The following is a 25894-nucleotide window of genomic DNA, read 5'->3' on the forward strand; positions in this document are numbered from 1 at the left end:
CGGCAATGACCATAGTATTGTCATTCTATCAGCTGCGCAGTATATCAGCTCTGCACTACCATGCTATGATACAGGGGCCAACTGTGTGCGTCTTTCGGCGAGCAGCGTCCTGGTCGCCACTCTCTCGCGATTTCTCCTTCTCCTCGCTTAGATCTTGGGCATACGCGAAGCACCGTCCAACCGGATAACCTCGCCATTGAGCATTTCATTCTCAATAATCTGACGGACGAGTGAGGCGAACTCGGGGGCGCGACCCGACCTCGTGGGAAAAACAAATGTGTTCTCGAGGTTCTTGCGGACCTTGTCCGGCATTGCGCTCGTCATTCCCGTCTCGAAGAGACTCGGGGCGATGGTCATGGCACGGATTCCATAACGCCCAAGATCTCTGGCCATAGGAAGAGTAAGAGATCGAATCGCGCCCTTGGAGGCAGAATACGACACTTGCCCGTTCTGGCCATCAAAAGCAGCAGAGGATGCTACCATGATAATGACACCATGATCGCTGTCAGGGGATTGGCGCTTAGTCTTGACCATGGCTTCGCACGTCTGGCGAGCAAGATCAATGGTGCCACGCAAGTTGACGCCAACGACGAAGTCGAAATCGTCGATGCTAAAGGGCGTGCCGTGGCGGTTGACAATCTCGTTGATGTTAGCTTTTTTTTCCTCTTCTTTTTCGTTTTCTTTTTCCTTTTCTTCTTCCTTTTCTTCTTCCTTTTCTTCTTCCCCTGCCACTACGTGAACATAAAGTGAAGCGCAAAAAACATACCGGGGCAGGAAGAGCAACACCAGCAGCAGTGATGGCACCACCAATGGTCTTGCCAGACTCCTTGGCCCATTCCACGGTTCCCTGGACGGCCTTTGCGATGCTCTCGCTCTCCAAGACATCGCAGACAAAGAATCGAGCGGCCGAGCCCAGCGTCTTGGCAAACTCCTGACCGTTCTCCTCATTTTGGTCGAGGACGGCGACATGGCCACCCTGGGCGACAATGTCCTCACAGCAAGCACGTCCCAATCCCGAGGCGCTATGGTAATGATGATTAGCACGTGGTGAGGGGACAAGGTGAAGCGTAGAACCGAGCGCGAGGACTTACCCGCCAGAGACCAGGAATGTGTGATTAGAGATCTTCATGATGATCTAATGAATGAATACGGCAGTATACGCAGCAAAAATGTAGATGAAGCCGTTGCAAGGTATGATGTGCAGAAGATCGCGTTTCGCCTGTGAAGCCGCCACGGAATGTCGCATATGGCTGAAGCTGCCTCGGCCCGCGGGGACGCTAGCGGGGGCCCCGGGGGGTGGCTGATGGACCTGAAATGCATCTGTTATAACGGCTCATGTCGAAAGGATCAACAAGGTAGCCAGGGAACATTGCCTTCAGAAATTGACATCAAATTTTCAGAGCCAGGGACAGTACTACATACTGGGCGCCATTTATTTTCATGGCACCAATATTGCCGCTCGAAATACTTGAGAAGCAAAAATCCTCTATATCTGTATGGGCCCAACCACAGGGAAGGTACAGCAAGATCGGCATAGCTCAGAGATCGAGGTCCTGGCTTATAGTATAATTTCAATCTCTAATTCTTTTTTTTTCTTCGCGAATCAGAAATGACTTGCACATGAATTATGCCTTGGTTTCAGACTTGTTCCAGAACAGCTGGCCATATAATGCAAAAAGCAGCGCGTATATGTGATGCTTGTATTGCGCTTATGTAAGGTTCCTTATCGATGAAGTCACCTGCCCAACGCCAAGCCACGAGTCGCTACAACGCTGCCCGCTGGCGCGCCTGGGTTCACGCCATCGACTCCCCATTGTACACCGCCGCCTCGCGCTGGCTACTCGTGGTATGCCTCGAACATATCTTGATACGGCATAATCACTAGACTTCTACCATCATGACTCGTCCAAGAGGCTCCTCGGCGGGCAGCGAGGAGAGTGCCGCGACGGCCAGAGAGCAGGTAAGGGGTCATTTGGCAGCACAGCTTGCTAGCTAGGTAGTAGGCGGCTGACACGGCAGCGTAGGAGTTGGGGAGCATGTACGATTACCTGGCCAAGATTATCCTCCTGGGGCCAAGCGGGTCGGGAAAGTATGACGCTGCGACGGAAAACCCTGTCACGACGTAGCTACGGAATGCTGACAGCTCCCTAGGTCTTGTCTACTACATCGCTTCGTGAAAAACGAATGGCGGGTGCTATCTTCGCAGACTATTGGCGTGGAATTCGCAAGCAAAATCATCAAAGTCGGCACCGGCGCCAGGCGCAAAAGAATAAAGCTACAGGTAAAGAAAGGATGAACAAGACGACCGCAGCGCGGGCCACTTTGTTAACACACGCTCTGTACAGCTTTGGGATACCGCAGGCACAGAACGATTCCGATCCGTTTCCCGTTCTTACTATCGAGGTGCTGCGGGCGCCATCCTCGTTTACGACATTACATCGCATGGTTCTTTTCGTGGACTGCAACCTTTTCTCAACGATGCGCGAGCTTTGGCGTCACCCAACCTCAGCCTGCTCCTTGTTGGCAACAAGCTCGATCTTGCCAGCGAATCCCTCATCGACACGTCTATGCCGCCGCCCACGCCGAGTAGTGTCAGCTCTAATTCGACGATTACTGCCGGTGGCTTCGCAAGCTCATACTCGACGACAAACACGCAGACCACAACGAGAGGCAGAGACTATGCCGGGTCTATTAGCGCCGGCTCCGTGCAAAAAGCGACATACGCCCCGGACGGGCGTGAAATTTCGAGTTCGGAGGCGACGAGGTGGGCCAGCACACAGGGTATCTCAGTCGTCACCGAGGCCAGCGCTCTGAACGGAGACGGCGTCGACGAGATATTCGCCAGATTGGCGCGCATCATCCTAACAAAGATCGAGTTGGGCGATATCGATCCGGACGATCCGATGAGCGGCATCCAATACGGTGACAGCAGCTCTTGGAACAATGCAAGCGACGGCGGCAGCATCAAGAGCTCCATGACAGGTGCCACTGTCGACGACGGCGGGATTCCCGGGCTTCGTAGGCGACGCAAGGGCAAGCATCGCACCCAGAACTGGGGTGGCCTGCGTGAGTGGGAGGAGGTTTTCACCTTGAGCAGCAGACGAAGAGGGGGCAACTGTTGTTGAAGCGGCAGTGTCTTGAGAGGGAAGTGCCATATGGGGTGTGCAGGGGCAGAGTCGATGATGTGAGGTTGGAATTTTGCTATTTGAACTACAGCCTGGGCTTCTTGTCAGTGGAGGTTCTTCTTGATGATATGCGCATTCGCTCATGGACAGCATGGAGTTTTTTGGAGTACACTCGTTTCACATATTACCTCTGTTTTCAAAGGGGAATGGCTGCGGAGAGGGGGGAAGGGGGGTTCTCTTGACGTTGTTATATCGGCATCCTATGTAGTGGTTTGCCCTATCAATAATCGACATGTCCTTAATCTTGGATGATATCTTCTCTGGAGACGTTCCCTGGAGATCCCACCTTGAATAACACTATCGACAACGTTACCCTACCCTCCTTGTATAGACGGAAGCAGCCTGTCGTCTGAATACTGGAGCCAGACCAGTAGCTCATTTTTCGGCAGGCTTTCCGACAGATTTAAATTGAGGAACCGGTGAGCACAGTTCACGCCAGGAGTCGGTGGACTCGTCTCTTATTACTGGGGATGAGGTGGGCTGGCAATAATAGTGCGGGGAGAGATGAAAGACAGCCCGGCGTGATGTATTGCCGCCAGCACCTTGGGTCGGATGCCGCGCAATGAGGCTGGCCCCGGCTATGCATGGTAAACAGATCATTCTTGTTCAATATATTAGTACAAGACCCAGTTGCCAATCTTGTTATGCATGTCGCAATTTTCTTGCTCCAATAGCAGCACGGTTCTGTCGTAGCAGCTGCCCGTACAACTAACTACCTACCTAGTTCGTAGGTACGTTGTATGCTTGTCCGACCTCCTGCCCCTCTAAGCCGAGCCGACTGTCCGCGCCCCGCCAATCCCCAGGACTATTGAAGACAACTTATCCCCAACAAGTTAACGCCGCCTATCATCTTCTTCGCCTTGTCGTCTCCTATGGGCCATTGAGCTGCCGCAGCTACTCCTCTTGCCAGTATCGCCACCTCTTCAGCGTCATCAAGCCTGGATTCCTGCTTCGTCGCCGTTTGCTGACCGACCCGTTACCATGGTTCCCCGTACCGTCATTCCCATTGACAGGAACTGGCTGTTCAAACAGGCTGACAAGCAGGATGGCGACGAGTTTCGCCCTGTATCCCAATTTCCTACCAATATTCATCTAGATCTCATGCACCACAACATCATCTCAGACCCCTTCATTGGAAAGAACGAAAATGACGTGCAGTGGGTTGGCGAGGCGCAATGGACTTACAAGACGACCTTTGCGAGCCCAGAGGTCGGCAACGGCGCCAAGGCCGTTTTGGCATTCGAGGGGCTCGACACGTTTGCTACTGTAATTCTGAATGGCAATACTATTCTTCAAACTGATAGCATGTTCATTCCTGAGCGTGTCGATGTCACGGACAACCTGTCGCGAAACGGCGAAAACGAGCTGGTTATCACCTTTGACAGTGCCTACCTGCGCGGCTGGAAACGAGTCGAGCAGTACCCTGAGCATGTCTGGAGCTGCTGGAATGGAGATGCCTCGCGCTTGGCGGTTAGGAAAGCACAATACCATTGGGTATGTTCTTGTTGTTTCGAATTTACGAGTCATTACGATTCTTTGCTGACCTACCTGACAAGGGCTGGGATTGGGGCCCTTCTCTGCTCACTTGTGGCCCCTGGAGACCGATCAATCTGGAAATCTACAAGTCGCGACTGACTGATTTACATACAACCATCGACATTGATGAATCTCTGAAGCGTGCCACAGTCATTGCGCACGCAACAACAGAGGGGTCCGACGCGACACATGTCCGCGTTGGTGTGTCGCTCAACGGCAAAGAGGTGGCTTCGGAAACAGTTCCTGCCAGCAACACTGCTTCGGTGAATTTCCATATTAGTAACCCTGAGTTGTGGTATCCCATCAGATATGGAAAGCAGCCGCTCTACACTATTAAAGCCACACTGATTGCCAACGGCACCCCGGTCGATGCCATGGTGAAAAAGATTGGTCTACGCCGCCTCCGCCTTGTCGAGCATGCGCTCAAAGACCAATCCGGTACTAGCTTCTTCTTTGAGGTCAACAATATTCCAATTTTCTGTGGAGGCAGCAACTGGATCCCTGCCGACAACTTCATCCCTCGGATTTCACCCAAAAGATATCGCGACTGGGTCAAGCTGGTCGCCGATGGAAATCAGTTCATGATTCGAGTTTGGGGCGGCGGTCTCTATGAGGAGACAGCATTCTATGAAGCATGTGATGAGATGGGCATTCTGGTTTGGCACGACTTTATGTTTGGCTGCGGCAACTACCCTGTCTGGCCAGAGCTGCTGAAGTCCATTGAACGTGAAGCCAGAGTCAACGTCACGAGGCTACGCCACCACCCGTCCATTGTCATTTGGGCCGGGAACAATGAAGACTATCAGCTTGCCGAGCAGGAACGACTTGGTTACGATCCCAAAGATATGAACCAAGACAATTGGCTCAAGTCAAAATTTCCAGCCCGCTACATCTACGAAAAAGTGCTTGCAGATGTATGCAGGGACCTCATTCCAGATGTGCCATATCACTACGGTAGCCCCTGGGGTGGCAAGGATACCACTGACCCTACAGCAGGAGACATTCACCAGTGGAACGTATGGCACGGCTCGCAAGAGAAATACCAAAACTTTGACAAGTTGGTCGGTCGCTTTGTTTCCGAATTCGGCATGGAGGCATTTCCCTCCGTCAAAACGATTGATGCCTATCTACCACAGGGCAAAGCTGATCCTGATCGCTATCCACAGTCATCGACCATTGATTTCCACAACAAGGCTGCTGGACATGAACGCAGGCTGGCTCTCTATCTAGTAGAAAATATGCGATATGGCCCAGATCCGCTCGAGCAATACGTCTACTCTACACAGTTGATGCAGGCGGAATGCCTTGCGTCGGCTTATCGCTTGTGGAAGCGTGAGTGGAAGGGTCCTGGGCGAGAATATTGTGGCGGCGCATTAGTTTGGCAGATAAACGACTGCTGGCCCGTCACTTCGTGGGCTATCTGCGATTATTACCTGCGCCCCAAGCATGCCTACTACACGGTCAAAAGAGAAATGGCGCCAATATCAATTGGTATGACAAGGCGTGAACATCAGTATCCCAAGGACAAGTATACGCGAGTTTATATAGACACCAAGATCGAGATTGAAATCTGGGGCTCCAATCTGATGCTGGAAGATTTGACTGTCGATTGTCTGGTCAAAGCCTGGGATGTTGAAACTGGCAAGGAGACGTTTTCTGAGACTGTCGCCTCTTCCATAGTGCTTTCTTCAAATCGCTCGACGGAGATCCACGCCATGGATGTTCCTGTCAGAACGCGAAAGGCTGGCCTTGAGAGTCGCACCGTTGTGGCGTCATATCTCTTCCAGGATGGTAAGCAGATTGCGCGGTATGTCAATTGGCCTGAGCCCCTCAAGTACTTGCACCTGCAAAAGCCGAAACACATCACGGCAGAGCTCTCTTCGGATGGCAAGTCTGTCGCAGTCAGGGCTGAAGTTCCGGTCAAGGGCGTCGCGGTTGAATGCGAGGAGGAGAACGTCACGTTTGACGACAACTTGGTAGACATTGTACCTGGTGAGGTCGTCTATATTGGAGTCAAGGGCGCGTCGCAAAGCACAGTCATTACCACGCGCTACCTAAACATGCTGAGCTAGATAATTGAATAGATGATCAGATTCATCGGATGCACTGAAGAGACAACGAATGTTTGCTGCATTTATTGAGGCATGATGAACCTGGTGCGTAGTGGGACACACTGTCCGGGATAATATGTTCTTTATTTTGCCAATTACTGTACACAATGTCACATCCTTGTGAGTTTTCTACATTCAATGAAGCAATTCATATATTCGCGACTCATATACTCGCGCGACGCAACTCTTGACATGTAAATACATGAGTTTCGCGCCATCAGGCTTCGGCAATATTTACAACTTGACCTTGTTGGGTGATGGCTAATTTCTTTTTGGCGACAGAGGCCTTCACTGGGTTTTTGGCTGCAAATATTTCATCCAATTCTTCGAGCTGTTAAACAGTCAGGGCCATCCGTTCTTGAAGAGAATGCGAGTTTGAAGTGTGGGCTCACCGTTCGACCCTTGGTTTCGGGGAGAATAAAATACATATAGACTGTCATGATGGCATCCCAGATGATGAAAATGATGTATGTGCGCCAGCCAATCTTGGCCATGCTCACGGGCCAGGCAAACTGATTGAGCAGGCCGGCTGCGTTGACGGCAAGGTTGCCAAAGGCCATGCCTTTGGCGCGTTGCTCAAAAGACAGCACCTCGACTATATAGAGGCCTTGGAGGGGCGTGATGCCGATGGAGAAGACGGCACCGAAGAGGAAGATCATGGCGAGGGACGCGCGGGACGCGTTTGCGTTTGTGTAGATGGGCACGTGGTCAGCCGACTCGCCGGCGTAAGAGGCGGCAAACTGCGACGAGGCGATGGTCATGCCGAGCCAGACGACGGTGCAGGCAGCAAAGGAGAAGATGAGGAGCGGGCGGCGGCCGACGCGGTCCACGAGCACGGCACCGCAGCAGGCGCACACAAACTGGATCACGTTGTTGGCGAGGGTGATGTTGCTCTGCTGGATGGGCTCGGTGAAGCCGGCGTTGTAGAGGACGGAGCCGAGAAAGTAGCTGAGGACGGCGTTGCCGAGCCACTGGGAGAGGGCGGCGACGGAGACGCTGCAGACGAGGCGGTAGGCGGAGGCGCGGTCGCGGAAGAGGGCGCCGTAGTCGTACCAGCGCTTGTCGGCGCCGTCGAGGTCGAGGGCCTCCTCGTACTCGCGCATCTGCAGGGCCGGCCAGACGGAGTCGGGGTCGCCGGCGCCGTGGTAGCGGACGAGAAAGGCGCGGGCGCGGGCGCGGCCTCGCCTGCCGTTGACGTAGAGCCAGCGCGGGGACTCGGGGACGAAGGGGCAGAGCAGCACGACGACGCCGCTGAAGAGGCACTGCAGCCAGGTGATGAGGCGCCAGGAGAAGGCGGCGGAGACGGCGAGGCTGCCGCGGGCGGCGCCGGCGGCGAGGATGGCGCCGGCGAGCCAGAGGCAGTTGTAGACGGCGCCGACGACGCCGCGGTACGCCGGGTGGTTGATCTCGACGACGTACATGGGGCCGGCCGAGGCGGCGAGGCCGACGCCGAAGCCGAGCAGGAAGCGCCCGCCCATGAAGGCGCGCGCGCCGCCGCCGCCGCCGCTGCCGGCCGCGGTGCCCTGCACGATGGTGCCGACAATGACGAGCGCGGCGCCGGCACCCATGCCGGCGCGGCGGCCGAAGCGGTCAATGACAGGGCCCACAAACGGCAGCACGGCGACGCCGCCAATCTGGTACATGGCGGCGACGAGGCCCGCGCCGAGGCCGTCGGCCCCCACGTCGTACGTGTCCCGGAAGTCGCGGTTCTGCAGCAGGTTGTTGATGAGCGACGCGTCGTAGCCGTTCATCGTGGAGCACAGGAAGCCGACGACGGAGAAGAGGTACACCATGACCATGGACGGCGCCCACGCGCGCGGCGGCTCCCGCAGGAGCGCCTCGTTGAAGGCCTCGTTGCCGTGGACGACTCTTTCCTGGACGGGGGTCGTCTGAGAAACAAGGTCAGCGAAAAAAGGTTCAACATAGTTGGTGAGAGAGGGACGGGATGATCCAGGCCGAGTTGTACAAAAGAAAACAAAAGAGTGAGAGAAAAAAAGAAGGCAAAAAAAAAAAAGTTGGCGCAACCTTTTCGGCAACTTGGCCTGTTGATTCTTGCGAGGTCGACCTCGCGGCCGCCTCTTGCACTTGGCCGATGCCACCCATGCGCAGCGGAAGGGGGGGGCGGCGGCGGTGTTGGCGTCTTTTTCTAACCAGACGAGTAAAACCAGAAAAGAGCCCGGTCTTCCCGAGGTGAGGCCATCACCAGGTCTTTTGAATCGGAGGGAACGGCGGCCGTGCCGTGGAGGAGGAGGAGGAGGAGGAGGAGGCGGCGCTTACATTAAATAGTACTGGGGGAGCAAATGAGTCGATCAACAGCGGTGCGGCAAGCCACTCTCGTATGGCCAGTATTGGAAAAGCGTGGTCGAGAACCGGCAATCCCACTCTTTAAGCCGAGCCAAAAAAAAAATAGTTCATGGTCGTATGCCATGGTGGTATTTTCCTCGGCCGCGTAGGCCGGGCCGGCCCCAACTATGTAGGCTACCTACTGTTATTGATTAAGGTATAAGTAGGCGGCGTTGCAGTTTGGCGCACCTCTCGGCTGATGGACCACGCCATCCACCGCATGTCTATCCCTCTGCGACATTCCGTTGCTGGTGGCGCTGCCTAGCAGGATTCCCTACAAATGTGCCATTTCTTTCACGACGAGAAGTACTGATGCCCTTGCCAAGACCTTTTTCCATGGCGTGGTCCAGCAGGGGCACGAAATGGACGAGTTGGGGTATGGACAATTACGGTTCTTGATAGAACGCAGGGCTGTTGTAGACCGGTCTGAATCAGTAGACGGGCTTGATGAATTTGAACAAAGGCTCGTCTTCCCTCTGCGATGCCGTTATTCTGTTAGACTATTATGCCGTTCATAAGCCCGCAGTTCCTCTTCAATGGCGCTTGGCATCGCACCGTCACCAGTCAGGTCGCAGAACTGGCTAGTCGAGCTCTGATTACAGCAAGGGGATCCGCCTCGTAGAAGCCAAGAGGTAGATGGCTTATACCCGGTAGGATCGTTACGCTCAAAGTGGCTCTTGTACGTGAGGTTTGTACACGATTCGAGAGAAAGAAACTTTAACGAGAGGGTCGCGAGTGTGTCAACTACGTAAACCGCCCCCCCCTCCCCTCCCATTCTTGTGCTTGTGCGGAGAAGTACAACTACTCACCGAAAATGGTCGGGTGGTCTGTTGGTGATGGTTGTCTGTTCTGAGCCTATGGAGAAACAAGCCACGAGCGTCAATTGAGTTCAAGACTGGCGATCACGACCGCCGGGGGAAAATACGACCGGAAAAGCCAGCCACCAACCTGCGACAACGGACATGGCTGCCAATAATACCGAATACCATGCACCAGAATTTCGAGGCGTCCTCGAACGTGGGACGTGGTAGTTTCGGCAGATCCCGTCAACCCCAAAACTTGGCGACGCCTCCGGAAAGATATATCACCGAGGCGAGGCGTCGTCCGGCGCGGGCATGCAGAAGACCGGACGTTAGAAGACCGGACGTTTAGACACTATTGGAACAGGCATGAGCTTACGGCAGAGTATTGGGTGGCTTGGATAGTCATGCGGCGGTATATGCCCGTCATCATGAGTTGCTAGTAGCCCTGCAGGAAAGCGGCACGCCAGTGTCGGCAACTGATGGTACGCCTGGGTGGCTTGCATCGTAGGGCCAGCCAGAAAGGGCTGTACTATCGGATACGGGCAAAGACTGTCGCTTCATCAAAGAAAAAAAAAGGTTCTTGTCCGCCGCACGTCCAGGGGGCGGTCAAGGCCATCCATCACCCCCATGGCGCATGGTCGCGCGTGGCAGTGACACATGCGATCACGGCAGAGTATCACACAGTAAAATACATATATATATATATATATACATGTCGGAGCTCCTGGAGCCACGCCCGTGTAGGTGAAAAAGAGTCGCGAACCCGCCCCCAAAAAAAAAGAACGAGTAACGCGGACAGGCGTGGACTATGATGGCCCTTTCAATCTTGCAGCACATGTTTCAATCACCGGCGAGCCAGAAGACAAGCCCCAAAAAAAGATGGGACTTGGCCTTTCCAGTTTCCCGCCGCCCTGCATCGCCAGCCTGCTCCCGCCTGCAGATGCAAAACGCATCGCTGATGGGAGACTCCGTTCTTCGCGAGCCGCTCCCTCTCCCTCTTTAAAAAAAGAGGAAGGGGGGGTTGCGGGCTGCGCGTCGTCGAGAGACTCGTGAGGGTGTTCGAGTGGCCGTACAGAGATTCGCTGCGTTTGTTTGTTTTCGTACGTATTCGGAAGGGTGAAGAGGAAGAAGAATGAAGAAGAGGGGGGGGGAGAGGTTGGCATGTCACGAGAGCGCACAAACACCAAAAAAAGAATGCAACAAGAAATGCCACAATCCACCAGCAGACCTACCATTGTCAGGTTCAGAGCCTTTATGAATCACGTCTCATTGGCTTCTTGAACGGCTTCGCAGACTGCGCAGCCCATCCCATCTCAGCTACACGATGCTGGGTCGATGGATGATGAAGGCGGGAAAATTCTTTTGGTGCGGCGACGTGCAGCAACCACCCCAGGTAGCTCCCGTGCTGGTGGCCCACTACCCGGTTCAGGGCAGCTCGAAACCCGCATCATCCATCAACACCCAATCAATGCTAAGTAAGCCTCGTGGTCTTGATCAGATGTATGCAATGTTGACTCGAAGTATTGAACGTGTTATTCTTACGTTGTATTGTTCAGTCGTAGTGTCCAGAATAAAAATATGGCTCAGTCACATTTGCATGACTCAGTTTCGAGGATATGACAGACTGAAATTGAGTACAAATGCAAGACGCCCAGTCAGGTATTACACAGAAATCATCGCCTTCTTACACAATTTAAATGGCTCCTGCACGCGCAGCCTCTCCTGCATTTTCATACACCAGCTCTTCCATCTTTCTCTTGGCCTTGCCCAGGCTATCCTGACCAACACCCATCCGGCGAGCAACGTATCTCTGGGCCACGATGCCAATGGATAGAGAAAGCGTTTCTTCGATCCATTCCGCCACCCACTCTCTGGGGTCAACAGCCCCACTATCGATAATGTCCCGAATTTCCGCTGGGATAGTCAAGTCGCCATCAGCCTGCTCCTCGTCTCCAGACTTGGGCGTGAGAGGACTGTAGGTGTCCAGCCAGCGCGCCCACTTTGCGGGAATGCTCTGGCTGACGGTGGCGTACTCAATTTGATGGATCGGGTCGAGGATAAAGACGGCAAAAGAAACGTGGCTGTCGTCTTCCTCCTCGTTGGCTTCGGCTTCCTTGTCCTTTTCGGCCGAAGCAGTGCGAGCAAACAGGGTGCCGTCTTCGTCCGTCTCGATGGCTTGGATAGCCAGAAACAGGTCCGAAGTTCGCACGGGGTTGCTTTCGCTCAAGTCTTCCGTGGCTCTAGCCTTGGCTTGCTCTACGCCTCCATTGGCAGAGAAGTACTCGTCAGCGTAGCCCTCGGCATTGGCGCGACAGAGCTTTGTGCCTTCGGTCAACCCCTTGATGAGCCCCAGTTCTCGAACAGAGTCGGATTGGCGCCACCAAGGGCCATCACGCCAGCCAGCGTTGCTCTCGCGAGGCCGCCGAGAGCCGCTTTCTTGGCCACGCTGGACGACAAGCAGATCGCCGCCCTCGACTTGCGACATGACACGGGAGAAGACGCCATGAATGAGAGGGTCCATGGACGGGTATCCGACGAGGTCGTGTGTAATATGAATGAGGAGACGTTCGTGGGAACTGATGGGCGGCGCGATGGTGTTGAGGATGTTGGTAAAGGTCGGTAGTGCGCGATGGCGCAAATCATCACCTTGCACACAGCATTAGCAATATGTTTGGTCTGAATAGAAGCATCATTCCGGTATGTAGCTTACCATAATGGCGAAGAGCCCCAATATCTAGGCCCTTGAATCCCCGCACCTGCTCAGCCCATTTCTTTGCGTCCTCGTTCTGCTGGACTTCCTTGTAAGCGGCCTCTGCCTGCTTCATGGCAGCACTGGCCGTGGACAGGATACCACCCCACCAGCCACCGCCAGCACTGCTACTAGTACTTGTTGCCGGTTGCTGCTCCGCGGGGGTTTTTTTTTCGGCATCCTGGAGCTCAGAGCTCGTGGCACTGGGCGTGAAGCTAGCACGAGCGCTCCGGGCGCTGTCGGTCGACTTGCGCTTGTCCTCGGCCGCTGGGGCTCCAGGAGTCGGTCGCTTGCCGGCTCCTGCAAGACGGGGCGTATGCGGACGAGAGGTTGGGGGCGCGGAAGCGAGCTGCGACTCGAGATCGGCCAGAATGTCCGTATCGCCGCCTCCCTTGGCAGCACCTGCCTTGGAGCTCTTGGGGGCGGCCTTTCCGGCCTTGGCGTCACCCCCGATTCCGGAAAGGAGCTCTTCTAGGTTATCGTCGGCGGCGGGAGCCTTGGTTTTTTTCGAGGCCATGGTGATGCGAGAGGTGATGAGGTTGAAGCGGCCTTTGCTATGACGTTGGAAGTCGACTGGAAGATGGGGGGGTGGCCTCGGCGGATTGGTTACAGTTGGTGGGGTGACGACGACTGGAGCTAACAGGGCACCTAGGCACCTTGGGTAGCAGATAATACTTCAGTCGCGGGCCACTGGAGCATTGAGCGGTCGATCGTCTATCTGTCTGTTAGTAGGTACCTTTCGGTGAGTAGCACGACAGCGGCAGGCTAGCGGTACCTACATACCTCCAACCTCTATAAAGGTACCTCAGTACCTAAGTGCCTACTTACTTACCTAGGTACTTAGTAGGACCAGTACTTAGGTCGTACGCACCTCAACTGGGTATAGACGGTGTCATGCATGGTGCAGTGGTCCTTTTTTTTTTCCTCTACAGGATGTACCGGTAGTAAGGTATATATAAGAATTGTCAACATGCAATTCCAACATGCACTCGGAAATCGCACCGGAAAAGGTATTGGCCAAAGATATTGCTCGGATACATGTCCAGACACTTCCCTTGATGGTACCCACCTAAGTACCTTAGTAGGTAGGTATAGTAGGCACCGAAGTAGGTGCATGCGGGAGTGCTGTAAGTCGGATCTAAAGGCGTTCTATGCACGGAGTACAGCGTCTGGGGCTCGAAGCGCCACAAGCCCGTGAGGGCAATATAAGTGCGTGTCACAGAGATGTACAAGGCAGAAAAAAAGAAACGCGCAGGTGATTGGCCTTTGTGTTGTGGGTTGCTCGGTGCATCGAATTTTGCATCCGCTTCGACTTATAAGTAAGTACAAGGCCACCATAATCTGAGGCAGCTTACGCCATGCATAAGGTACCTAGGTACCTAGTAGGAGGTAAGTAGCAAGCGCGTCAATGACTAGCGGACGATTCAACCCGGCGACACGCAGCGAGAGCGCGCCTCGATGATACGGCATCAGCGAGCAGATTAATTAGAGGCAGGATACGGATACCGGTCGGGTAAGTAGCTTGAGCCACATGCACCCAAGACAAAGAATTAGAATGATTAGCTGATGTACAAGGGCGGCCATAACAAAGGGGGCCGGCAAGAATGGCGAGGACTTGGTTATTAGTTAGACAAACCGCCCTACTAAAAAAAATCTCAACAAGGAGTTCGGCCTGGAGGAGACTAGCGTAGTTTCGATGAAAGCGGCAGTCTGATTGGCCGGGTAATCTGCTGCGCCTGGTGCGTCGGCGGGAGCGTGAAAGCCTGGGGGATGAGGCGACGAATGTGTAGAGGTTACTTACTTACCCAGTCTAATACTGCTGAGCCAGGTAAGTAAGTAAGTGCCTAAGTAAGTACAACAGGCAAGTTGGGTCAGGCAAACTTACTTACTTAGGTACCTTAGTACTTAGAGGTAAACGTACCGTACCTACTTACAGCGTCACTCTCTGACCAGTCGCACAGGATGCAATAGGCCGCGGCAAGGTCGCTCCAATCCTTCCTTTCCCTTTACTCTATTTTTTTTTCGCCAGGCAGTGCAACAAGAGTGTTTGGTACAGGCCTCAAGTCATAAATACAGCCTGGAAGCTACCCAACTTACCCAAGTACTGCATCCCGTAGGCAGGTTGAGTCCTACTTTCTGCTTGTCAATACTTGAGTTAGTAGGTCCAACTATACCAAGGTACTTACTTGGGTACCCAGGTTAGCGTGTGAAGCAAGTACTACTTATACCTGGGTATGGGGCAACGACCGACCCAGCTTGCCAGTTGCCAGTTGCCAGTCCAGTCAACCAGTGCCAGCCCAGCCAGCCCAGCCAGCGGTACGTACCAAATTCCCACCACCCAAAACAAGTGGGCCCCGGGAACCTTGGCTTATTCCAACCACGACACCTCGAGCAAAACCGAATGCCAGGAGAACGAGTACAGAGCGCGCAGAGACACATCCTCAAGTCTTTGCCATCCGCCTCTTGCATCTTCCTCGCCGCCGTCGAGCGCTTCTTCTGCCCCTTCTCTTTCTTCTCTTCCTCTTTTTTTTATTCCGCCCACTCTTGTTTTGCCCTCGTCCTTGACTGACAACCTCGTCACGTTCTCACTTGCTGGCTCATACAAGCAAAAAGCCCACACACACACACACACACACACACACTCAACCCGGGCCACCATCAGTCGTCACGTCTTGTGGCCGCCCCCAACTCTTTTCACCTTTGCTTCGGCTCCCTAGACGTCGCTCTCTCGTCCTCCTTCCTTTTTCCCCTTCTTTTCCCTTGTTGAATAATTCCCCGCGCCGCGCCGTCTGCGTTCCGCCTGCGCGTGCCGCTCACCCCAGATCCAGCCATCTGGCTGACTATGGAACGTGCCCGCAGGACGGTATCCATGGCCTCATCCCGTCGCAGGACGAATCCCTCTTCTGCCTCCCCTCAATCCACTCCAGAGTCCGTCTCTGAGCCTCTGCCGTCTGTCAGTCCTGCTTTGTCGAATGACATAAAGAGCCCGCAGTCGGCGCCGCCCGCTCGACGCTCCAGCAAGACTCTGCAGCACAGCTCCAGCTTTTCCGCCCCCGGCTCATCCCGTTCTGTCCATCTCAGAAAGCGCTCAAAAACAATGGATGAGTACGGTTTTGAGTACGGCCCCGATGAGAATGACAGCCCCAGAAAAGGTGGTCACACTCTTCGTCGGCGTGCCCGTGTCGACTACACCTTTGAGCAGATCGACGACGAGGTTGTCGTCCCCAGCTCAACCTCGTCGGCCCGCACAAAAAAGCGCAAATCTGACAACAGCTACGACTCAGAAGAAGTAAATGGTCACGATTCTGGCCGGAGACGCGCCTCCCTTGACGCCGACATGTCTTCTTCTCGCCGTCGTAACCCTGCACGTAAGTCTTCGGCCGAGGTGGCCACCTACATTGAAGAGCCAGACGACGACGAGCATGACGTCCAAGACACCATTGAGGTCGGTGGCTCTTTATCTGACGATGAGAATTCCACCTCTGCCGCCCTCTCGGGCTCAACCACTACTGGCCAAGATCCTTCGCCACCAACAGCTGGCAAGGCTGCTTCTGCAGAGCCTGAGACATCTGCCGCCCATCAGCCCACAGACAAGGCTGAGGTCACTACAACTGTTCCTGAAGCCTCCGATTCCAAGTCTCAGGAAGAAGATGTCGAAAGACCGGATAGGCAGCTATTGCAGGAAGCCGGCGCTTCGATGCCTAATGGCGCCGATTCCAAAACTGTCGAGGCTAGCCAAGCACAAGTCACAACCAACACTGCCAACTCTGGACGTCTGTCCCCAGAGCAAGCAGTTGAAGCAAAAGCCTCTCTGGAGACTTCAAACACGCCGTCGACAAAGGAAGAGCTTATTGGTAAACCGGATGTCATGAACAGCGATCGTGTCGCCTTAACAGCGAATGCATCTCCCAAGGCCGATGCTGCTAAAAAGTCTGAGGATCAAGACAAGTGTATCACCTCTAATTCTGCCAGTCAACTGTCCGGGAAGGACGTACAACAGCCCTCCTCTCCATCCACGCAAATTCAGAAGCAACTTAACGGATCTCCTACTGAGGCATTGGCTGACGTCAAGGTGGATCCCAATGTTGAAGAAGATACCAAGATGGAAGATGCTGGTAATGAAGACCTGCAGGATGAGCCCGTGAAAGACAATTCACCGGCAAAATACACACAGAAGGTCATTATACCTGCTCCAGCATCAGAGGTAAAAGAGGCCCCGACTGTCTCCCAGACTGGCTCTGAAACCGCAATGGAAGGTGTTGTCGTCACCAAGACCGAGACAAAGCCCTCCTCATCACAGAGCCTCGTACCCTCCTCTGCGGCTGTATCGAGACCTCAGCCGACTCCTGTCGGTCGCTGGGCTCATCTAACACCGTATATAGATGGTGAATATACCACCTACCCCGAAAAGAAGGAGGCGTCGCCTGAAGATGACACGCCGGCTGAAGAGCCAGCGGCTGAGGAGAAGGACGCGGAAAAAGATTCCAATGGCATGGAGCCCATGGTTGAGGATAATGAAGACGCGCCGGAGGGTTCGCAAGTCGAAGCGCCAACCCCAGCTTTGAACACGCCCACCCGAGGCTCGCCCGTTCCCGAGTCCATGGAACCCACTGCATCGAACTCGCCTGCTCCAGCTGCAGATGAAGCAGATGATGGTGACGTGTCTGATTCGGAAGACCTCGAATTTCGACGCTATTTCCGCTATAGGAAACTACGCGACGCGGAACAGTATACGACGACCCTGGAAAACTTTGAGGACATGACAACAGCAGAGCTGTACGAGCTTATTGGGGCTGTGAATCTGTCCATGGTACAGTGGCAGACTGAGTGGAATCAGCTCGGAAAGATTGTTGACGACTATGAGAATTCCCTTCGACGCAGAGTCGCTGATTCCAAATACGAAGCCAGGACTCGCAATCTTCACCAACACGGCATTAACTACGAAGAGCCAGAATTCGTTGTCAAGGGGTACAAGGCCAAGGAAAGGGAGATTATGAGTGAGACTCGTTACCTCCAAGGCCAGGATCGCATCATGGCGGCCGCATATGGCTTCGAATACGACCCTCATCCCTCCAAGATTGGTCGTCAAAACCCCGAGACTCAGCAAGTCGGTATCATGACACGAGGCCGCTCACTCCGAAACCAACCTAGGCAGACGGCAAAGGCGACTGAGGCCGATGAAGTGACCGGCAAGCGAACTCGTAAACCCGTGCAGCTGTTCGATCCCGCTGCGCAAGATGTCAGCCGCAGCTCGACCCCTGTTCCCACAAGGACCAGGCGGCGGAGAACCGGGAACGGCGACGACGACCTGCTTACTTCTAGCTTCAACGGCGACGCCAATTCGGATGTGGATGAACCTCCGTCAAGAACGAAGCGCCGTCGCGCTGGCCGTCCACAGACTTCTGCACCGAACATGGGTGATGATTATGGTGCTTCCCAGGACGCTGCGCATGATGCAGCTGCGGACGATACGGGCCGTCCAAGCCGTCGCGGTCGCCACCGGGCTGCCATTCGATATGACGATGGCTTTGCTGAGCAAGAACTGGACGAGGAACAGCAGCAAAAGCAGCCTAGACGGCATCTTCTCACGCTCAAGATTCCACGCGGCAAGAATTTCAGCGAACCTTCGTCGGCCATCACTGACAATGGCGATTCGCGTCCGTCCACCGCATCCTCTGATTCGAGCTCTCACACTGCCGAGTCGTCGTACTCTTTCCGGCCCAAGCGCCAAAAACGATTTCGTGATGAGCAAGAGGAAGCAGAGGCAGCCAGTCAAGGCCCTCCCAAGAAGCGAGGTCGCCGAGTCGCCGACGAGGCAGCGTCGACAGCCAGCATCCCTACCGGGGACACCACGCCAGCCCCAGTTCGCAAGACTCCGAAAATCAAGGTTGTTCGCGTCGCTCAGGCGAGTCGTACCGGGACGCCTTCGTCCGTTGGTGGCGACGCCGAGGAGCCACGCAAGGATTACAAGCTGATGACCAAGTCGGAGAAGATGTCTGCGTCGATGAAAAGTAAGCACTTTTGCCATCAGCGAATTTATCATTATATTCTTAGTTTCTTTGCGGATTTTTCTTTTCTAACATGTTTGATACAGGTCGCTGGGCGAATGGAAACATGGCCGGGGCCGTGGAGAAGCGAAAGGCGACGCTGGCGGCCAAGAAGGCAGCACAAGCGGCCGCCGACCAGAAGTCCGGCACAACGACTCCAAAGGGGAACAAGGCCAAGCCAAAGAAGGACGGGCCGCCCCGTCAAGACTCTCAGCCCTTGCCCCCAGGTACTCCCAGTGTGGGATATCCTTTCACGCCCGCCTAGCTTGAGGTGTAAAGAGTATCCCTCGTGTTCCTTTGTGCCGGATGCTCTGGAATCTACAGGTCTGGTGACACATACACACACACGGCCTCATCCAGCAAACCCGTTGTATACAAACTCAAAGGTCTTTATTATTATGGCTTCCTTGGTCTGCTTTTTCTGTGGTTTCGTGCTGCGTTGGTCTTTTATTTTATTCTATTTTTTTGTCATCTTGTTCGACCGGTCACTTGGGGCGCTCTGCGTGTTTGCGAGTACCGGATCCTGTGTTATTTGTGTCTGCTGTTTATTTCATATTTATTCGTTATTCTCCTTGTGTCTGGTTTATCTGTCCCCACGTTTAGCATACGAGCGGCGTTGGCATTCATCGTGCCACGCACCAATGGCTCATGGACTGGCGTTGTTTCCTTTTATTCCTTCTTCTATCTGTACGCGTTTTGATCTTTTTTTTGTTTTTACTTGCGGTCGCAGTTTCAATGTCTTTTCCTGGTGTGCAAAAAGAGAAGAAAAACTACCTTGGTCGTTTTGCGTCTCCACCCACGCGCGCAAGCCAACAAAAAAAACACCTGCCCCGTGGTGCGAGAGAATGTTTGACGCGTTCTACTTTATTTTGGAATCGGGCAATGGATGGAATAATGTCTTTAAGGGTCGATTGCATAGTCTTGAATCCAGCGGCGATATTACTTTAATTTTATTTGCGGATCGTAGTTTGCAAGTGATTGCGCCCATCGTAGACAGAGGGTGAGCTGTGCCGTGTTAGTCGAGTGTTTATTCGTTTGAGACGGTATTGATTACAGCCAACTTTTGCACGACAGGACTCTCGCACTATACAGAGAAAAAGAAAAAAAATACCGACATAGGATTCCAAACCAACTTCCGCACGCACTCGTGGAGTAAAATACACAAAGGTTAACCAAAGCAATGTTGTACTGCGGTGATTTTTCAAAGCTGCATTATCCAGGGTAGCCGGCCCTCGCCCCGGGCCGGCCTGGGTGCCATGGACCACACCGATGCACTTCACACTGATTTGGCGTGGAGTTGGTTCAATAGTCCAATGGGTGTCTATTTGCCCACAGCGACATATATTCCGACGCTGCGTCAAGTTTTACACTGGAGACCATGGGGAAATGTTTTTGTTACTTTGTTTTTGTGCTCGTCATTGATGCGATATATGGTATGGATCCGTCCTTACACGCCGCAACCGAAATGCAGAGCCGGCAAAGAAGCCCCATAAACCAGCGGCCCTCTCCTCACTCTCTCCCAACTCTATAGAATAATGATAAAAAAAAAAGAGTAGAGGTCCGGAGGAAACATGGAATATCCCCCATGCGCAAAACAAAGGCGCACCGAGGACTAAAACATAGTTTTTGCCAATGTTTCTCAATTTTTTTTGGTTCATGAATAGTGTAAAAAAACATTTCGCCATTTGCCCCCTTCATTTAGTGTGCCCGTTTTTGGCAAAAAAGAACAACCGCCATTGTCTTTTTTTTTGTTTTGCTTCGTCTTCTTCTCATTCGTCCCAGAAAAACCCGAAAAAACAAGACTCTCCGTTTACATGACGACACCAGAGTTGGAGGCGATACGGGGCCACAGCTCAGCGGCCTCCTTGCCGACGGGGCCGGTGATGGCGGAGCCCTTCATCTCACCCTTGGGGTTGACGATGACGCCGGCATTGTCCTCAAAGTACAGGAAGACGCCGTCGAAGCGCTTCCAAGGCTTGGCCTGGCGGACGATGACGGCGGGGTGGACCTTCTTGCGGAGCTCGGGCTTGCCCTTCTTGACGGTCGCGACGACCATGTCGCCGACGCCGCCGGCGGGCAGGCGGTTCAGGCGGGCGCCGATACCCTTGACGGCGATGATGTAGAGGTTACGGGCACCCGAGTTGTCGGCGCAGTTCATGACGGCACCGCTGTAGAATGCAAAGAAAAAAACGGCAAGGGTTAGCTTCTCTTGTTGGAAAGAATGGTGCGTCTCGGAGAGGAGAAGGGGGGGGAGGAGTCGTCGGGATTCTGCGGCCACGTACACAGGGAGACCGAGGGTCATCTTGAGCTTGCCACCGGGGGCACCACGGCTGTAAGGATTCTGTCAGTACTTTCCGAATCGTAGGCACACGGTGCTTGTTGCGGCTGGCAACGTTGCTGCTCTCTCTGCCCGCAATCCTGCTGCTTCGATCCGACGTTTTTTGCGATACCATTCCGGATCGACGACGATACAATATCCGAAAGGAGGGGTGTTAATTGACAGTCCGGAATTCAATGACAGAGACAGGCTGCATCGGTATTCGCGTGCTTGACCGTGGCTGTGGCCATCTCCGACTCAAGCTGAGTTTCTATCCAATTGTCGTCGTGTCCGGCTATAGTCCAAAAAAAAAAAGAAGGTCGCCCGCCAAATTGTCTCGCGACTTTCCACCTCTTGCACGTCGTTGTGATACTTTGTTTCTTGCGGGTTTGTTCTTTCGCAGAGATTGTCGAGGCAGAGAGCATCGCGGTCGAGAAGGACTTACGAAATCTTGGCCATTGTGAAGAGGTTGTGTGTGGCGTTACTTCGTGATTGAGAAAAATGGCCGTGTTTGGGATTGCGGTCGTGATCGAGAGCTTCACAGGCACATTCGGGGCGAAAATTTCCTGTGGGGTGAGAAACCCTATGGGAAGCGAGTGTCTTCTCACGTGACGATAAGCCATTTTGCTCAACCCTTCGTGGGGCTGGATGGGCGACTTGGACTGGACTTGGTGACAGGGCCGGGGGCCCACTAAAAACGGTGATTGCACTACTGAATATACTGACATGTACCAGTATGTGCGGCCAGCATATTCATGGTGGTGCCGGGCAGCGAGCTTGGAAGATGCTTGGGATGCTCCGGGCTGGCTCGAATAATTGGGCGATAGAGACTCGAGCGCCGAACATTTGTTGAAAAATTTATCGTAGGAGAGTGAACAATAACTTGTACTTGAAACTTGGAGCGAATGAGTCTTCATGCTATACTACGATGGGGATGGCTCCCCGTGTGTACAGGCGCAGCTCTCATAAAATACATCGCACTTGCGACGTGAACACTTGCACGCTCGAATACAGCTTTTTGTCTCCCTTGATAAAAGCAAAGAATAGAAGTTTACCCATTGAGAACGTATTCTCACCCTGCATGGCATATTTGAAAAGCAATTCGTTTCTCTTGACTATCAGTACTTCGCATACCAGGTAGTTTCTCAACTACTTTGTGGTGGGTATGGCTGGTCTTGGTTGACTTTGTCGCTGCCATGCACAACCTTGTTGTTGGGGGAGAGAGCTGGAACGTCTCTTGCGCGATACCATAGCTTCGTGTAGGAAAAATGCTTGTTAGCAGTAGCAATCCCGGCAGATTATTGCCAGTCTTTACATATATCAGCGCGTTTGTTTGAGATGCGCCATTGAGGACCTGGGTAGGATACATGAAAGTGATCTCGACATTTCAACCTTCTTGGATTTCTCAATACCATACATTGATAATTTTCAATAAGGACGAGTGTTTTCAACGATCGCATCTAACCTGCCCGGTTAGCTCAATCGGTAGAGCGTGAGACTCTTAATACGAGTTCACCATCTCAAGGTTGCGGGTTCGACCCCCGCATCGGGCTATTCCTATAAAAACGATTGGCGATTCTTTTTTTGCACTTCTATGCGCGTGCGGATATGATTTGGAACTCTTCCTTCCTGTCAACTTTTTTTTCCCTTTCTCTTTATGACAGGATGCTGTCACGTAGGTGATCTAGATTATTTGTACGTGTTTATTCTCTTTCTACAGCAAGCAGTTGTCAATGTGGCTCTGACAGCAACATCTATGCATGCATTCGAGTACGCTGCTCAAAAGGCAGCTAGGCGTGAAAGGGTACAGATCAGAAGAATCCGGGTAAAGAAGTCGTCGCAATTTTATTGCAACCGTAATAGAAAAAAGTAACAAAATTAAATCTCCTTCATCTGGTCGATTTCAACTGGCGCGAGCCTGTGATTGGTAGGTGGCGAGGAAATCGGGGGCGCCGCCGGTAAGAAAATCTAGGGGGCTTCATTTTTTTTCTTCTTTTAATCCGGGGCAGGCAGTCAAAGCAGTGGGCAGTTGGCAGGCAATAGGAACACGGGAAGGGATGGATGGATGGTTGGCTTTGCTTTCTGGCTAATAAACTAGCGCTCCAGGCCCCCCGTTCGCTGCCGGACCCAGCGCGCCAATCAGGAGGCGCCTGAAATTTCCTGCACCTCCCTCCCCTTTAATGGCCGAAGGCTTAGTTTACGTGTCGCGTCCGCCAGAGTTTACAGGTCGGAGCTGCCAAACAATCCATCTCACCCAACCGACAACGTCTTCACTCATTCCAGCATCCATCGAGGCACTCGGAGCCATTTGGACTAACCGCTCGTTTATCCTACTATCCTAGTCTCGCCATCGCTGATAGTCTGCTTGACTGTTCTCAGGGGGACACTGTGTAGTATCCCTCTCATTTTCTTCGCCGTTGCTCCTATAAACTGCGCCAGCGCACACAAACCACCTCTCTTCACTCACCTGTTCACACCGCCTTGATCATGTCCGACAAGAAGAGTGACGACTACTACCCAGGCCGTGATAATGGCGAGAAGGAGCGCTTTATCCCCGCGGCGCCCGCGTTTGCTGCCCGTGAGGCCCCGGCTGCCGTCTCCGACTCACTCAACAAGATTAGCCAAAGTCCTGGTCTCTCTGTCCTGGCCTACTGCCTGTCTTCTATCAGTATGACCGTTGTCAACAAATATGTCGTCTCCGGCTCCAAATTCAACATGCCCCTCATGTACCTGGGCATCCAGGTAAGATTGCTTCCACGTCCTCCTAGCTTGTCTACTCAACGACCTCTGACCTTGTCTATTTTCAGAACGGTGTTGGCGTCGCTGCCATCATGGCCTGCAAGCAGCTGGGCCTCATCACCACTCTTGCGCCCTTTGATACGGAAAAGGCCAAGAAATGTAAGCAAACAGACGGATTGCTCGTTCACATAGTACAGTGTGGAGCGCTAACACTTTTGCAGGGATGCCTATTTCTTTTCTTCTCCTTGGCATGATCTTTACCGGCACCAAGGCCCTCCAGTTCCTCTCTGTTCCTGTCTATACCATCTTCAAGAACCTGACAATCATTGTCATTGCCTATGGCGAGGTCCTATGGTTCGGTGGCCAGGTTACTTCGATGATCCTGCTGTCTTTTGGTATGATGGTCGTCAGTTCCATCATTGCTGCTTGGTCGGACGTTCAGTCGGCTGCCACCGCCTCTGCCGACGCCATGTCCACTCTCAACGCTGGCTATGCTTGGATGTTCCTCAACGTCATCTGCTCGTCCACCTTTGTTCTTGGCATGCGCAAGGTGATTCGCAAGATGAACTTTAGCGACTGGGACAGTAAGTAACAGTTAGAGGAAGAGCCTTGTATTGTCCTTGCTAACAGCAAACTAGCCATGTTCTACAACAACTTCCTCACCATTCCCATTATTATCGTCTTGACCTTCCTTGTCGAGGACTGGTCCAGCGAGAACCTGGCCCGCAATTTCCCTGTGGAGAGCCGCAACAACCTCTTGCTCGGCATGGTGTACTCGGGTCTTTGCGCCATCTTCATCTCGTACTGTTCAGCTTGGTGCATTCGTGTTACTTCTTCCACCACGTACTCCATGGTTGGAGCCCTCAACAAGCTGCCAATCGCCGTCAGTGGTCTCGTCTTCTTCGATGCTCCGGTTACCTTTGGCAGCGTCTCTGCCATCATGCTTGGTTTTGTCAGTGGTATCGTCTATACTTGGGGCAAGGTGCAGATGAAGGAGCAATCCAAGATGAGCCTCCCGACCACCAACCGACCGGTCATGAGCGCCAGCTCCAAGAGCAATAACGATGCTTCCAACTCATAGAGCGTTTCCAGAAAACGATGTCACGAGTGATGGAGGGTGCGGTACCTGGGAGTATGATGGGGCTGCAAAACACACGATTCATATTTTCTTCTTCATTTCGCGACCTGCCGCGATTATCATAAAAATCATAGGGAACGGCGTCAGCTCTCGAGCGTCCAAGGTGAGAAAACCATGCATGCTCGTGGCTTGGGGACATTTGGCATTGGAATCTACCATTCCATCAGGGTTGAGGCGGGAGACGGAGATTTTCTTGTTTCATTACGGCGTTTGCTTATTACATGCCAGAGCGCTGGACGGCATTTTGGCATACACGAAAATTTGTATTAGTTATAGGTTGAAGGACGGTTAATTCGGCAATAGAATCGATAATTCATGTGCTTGTGCAATTGCTCAAGGTAAACAACGCGACCCGTCAGTACACAAACACAATCAGGAGAGCTTGTGCTCGTTCATGAGTTCAACACACATCTGACCATGACGGGACCGGCGTAGCTGCAGCCAACGGAGCAGATATATATGTAGACTACGGCCCTAACGACTTGACCCGAAGCAATTTACCGTCGATACCTGTTTTCTCGCTCGGCTCGGCGTCGGTGACAGAGTGGCTTAGTTTAGCTCACTCTCTGCACCCCTCCATTCGCCCAGTCTTGCTGATTGTGGATTGTGGTGCCCGCTTGCCGTGCTGCCGTCTCTTTACTCAGTAATCCCAAGAATACCTGCCTATATTGCTCGCTCGCTGGCGTGCCCACCCACAGCCCTGCTGGCTAGCTACTTGGCAGAAACAGAACCTCGTACTGGTAAAGATCGGCCGAAAGCCGTTATCGTTGATGCCTTGGCCGAGAAAACGGGAGGGGCAACAAAACCTGACAGCCTGGTTAGCGCCGCCAGAACCAGAGTCTACTAACTGATTTCAGCTTTTTGTAGGCATCTACGGAGTAGAGCGAGGTAGTAAGGTGGTCGCCGCCAACCGGTAACCCACCACC

At 53.3% G+C, this 25894-nt stretch overlaps 8 protein-coding genes and 1 non-coding gene across 9 annotated transcripts; 5 read left to right on the forward strand and 4 right to left on the reverse strand.

The window, feature by feature from the left end:
* Positions 1-147: 147 nt before the first annotated feature.
* V2A60_003232 (uncharacterized protein) lies at positions 148-1129 on the reverse strand (the record flags this gene model as incomplete). Its single annotated transcript, XM_083254571.1, has 3 exons — positions 148-639; positions 767-1022; positions 1092-1129. The coding sequence occupies 3 exons, from the start codon at positions 1127-1129 to the stop codon at positions 148-150; spliced, it is 786 nt and encodes a 261-aa protein (XP_083110697.1).
* A 768-nt stretch (positions 1130-1897) lies between these two features.
* V2A60_003233 (P-loop containing nucleoside triphosphate hydrolase protein) lies at positions 1898-3125 on the forward strand (the record flags this gene model as incomplete). Its single annotated transcript, XM_083254572.1, has 4 exons — positions 1898-1960; positions 2025-2089; positions 2152-2281; positions 2346-3125. 4 exons carry the CDS (start codon positions 1898-1900, stop codon positions 3123-3125), a joined length of 1038 nt encoding a protein of 345 aa, XP_083110698.1.
* Positions 3126-4166: 1041 nt separating this feature from the next.
* On the forward strand, positions 4167-6793 carry V2A60_003234 (glycoside hydrolase superfamily; the record flags this gene model as incomplete). The annotated part of the gene is made up of 2 exons (XM_083254573.1): positions 4167-4679; positions 4742-6793. The coding sequence occupies 2 exons, from the start codon at positions 4167-4169 to the stop codon at positions 6791-6793; spliced, it is 2565 nt and encodes an 854-aa protein (XP_083110699.1).
* A 256-nt stretch (positions 6794-7049) lies between these two features.
* Positions 7050-8935, reverse strand: V2A60_003235 (general substrate transporter; the record flags this gene model as incomplete). The annotated part of the gene is made up of 3 exons (XM_083254574.1): positions 7050-7163; positions 7225-8721; positions 8858-8935. The coding sequence occupies 3 exons, from the start codon at positions 8933-8935 to the stop codon at positions 7050-7052; spliced, it is 1689 nt and encodes a 562-aa protein (XP_083110700.1).
* A 2736-nt stretch (positions 8936-11671) lies between these two features.
* On the reverse strand, positions 11672-13244 carry V2A60_003236 (protein MTC1; the record flags this gene model as incomplete). The annotated part of the gene is made up of 2 exons (XM_083254575.1): positions 11672-12624; positions 12689-13244. The coding sequence occupies 2 exons, from the start codon at positions 13242-13244 to the stop codon at positions 11672-11674; spliced, it is 1509 nt and encodes a 502-aa protein (XP_083110701.1).
* A 2325-nt stretch (positions 13245-15569) lies between these two features.
* On the forward strand, positions 15570-19039 carry V2A60_003237 (uncharacterized protein; the record flags this gene model as incomplete). Its single annotated transcript, XM_083254576.1, has 2 exons — positions 15570-18738; positions 18822-19039. 2 exons carry the CDS (start codon positions 15570-15572, stop codon positions 19037-19039), a joined length of 3387 nt encoding a protein of 1128 aa, XP_083110702.1.
* Positions 19040-20584: 1545 nt separating this feature from the next.
* Positions 20585-21550, reverse strand: V2A60_003238 (60S ribosomal protein uL14; the record flags this gene model as incomplete). The annotated part of the gene is made up of 3 exons (XM_083254577.1): positions 20585-20942; positions 21057-21104; positions 21537-21550. The coding sequence occupies 3 exons, from the start codon at positions 21548-21550 to the stop codon at positions 20585-20587; spliced, it is 420 nt and encodes a 139-aa protein (XP_083110703.1).
* Positions 21551-22558: 1008 nt separating this feature from the next.
* Positions 22559-22644, forward strand: V2A60_003239. The gene has a single exon. It is a non-coding gene; the product is annotated as a tRNA-Lys (tRNA).
* Positions 22645-23578: 934 nt separating this feature from the next.
* Positions 23579-24911, forward strand: V2A60_003240 (GDP-mannose transporter; the record flags this gene model as incomplete). Its single annotated transcript, XM_083254578.1, has 4 exons — positions 23579-23833; positions 23899-23989; positions 24052-24414; positions 24469-24911. The coding sequence occupies 4 exons, from the start codon at positions 23579-23581 to the stop codon at positions 24909-24911; spliced, it is 1152 nt and encodes a 383-aa protein (XP_083110704.1).
* Between the last annotated feature and the right edge of the window lie 983 nt (positions 24912-25894).

Source organism: Cordyceps javanica, chromosome 2 (genome assembly GCF_051103115.1).
Source record: "Cordyceps javanica chromosome 2, complete sequence".
Lineage (NCBI taxonomy): Eukaryota > Fungi > Ascomycota > Sordariomycetes > Hypocreales > Cordycipitaceae > Cordyceps > Cordyceps javanica.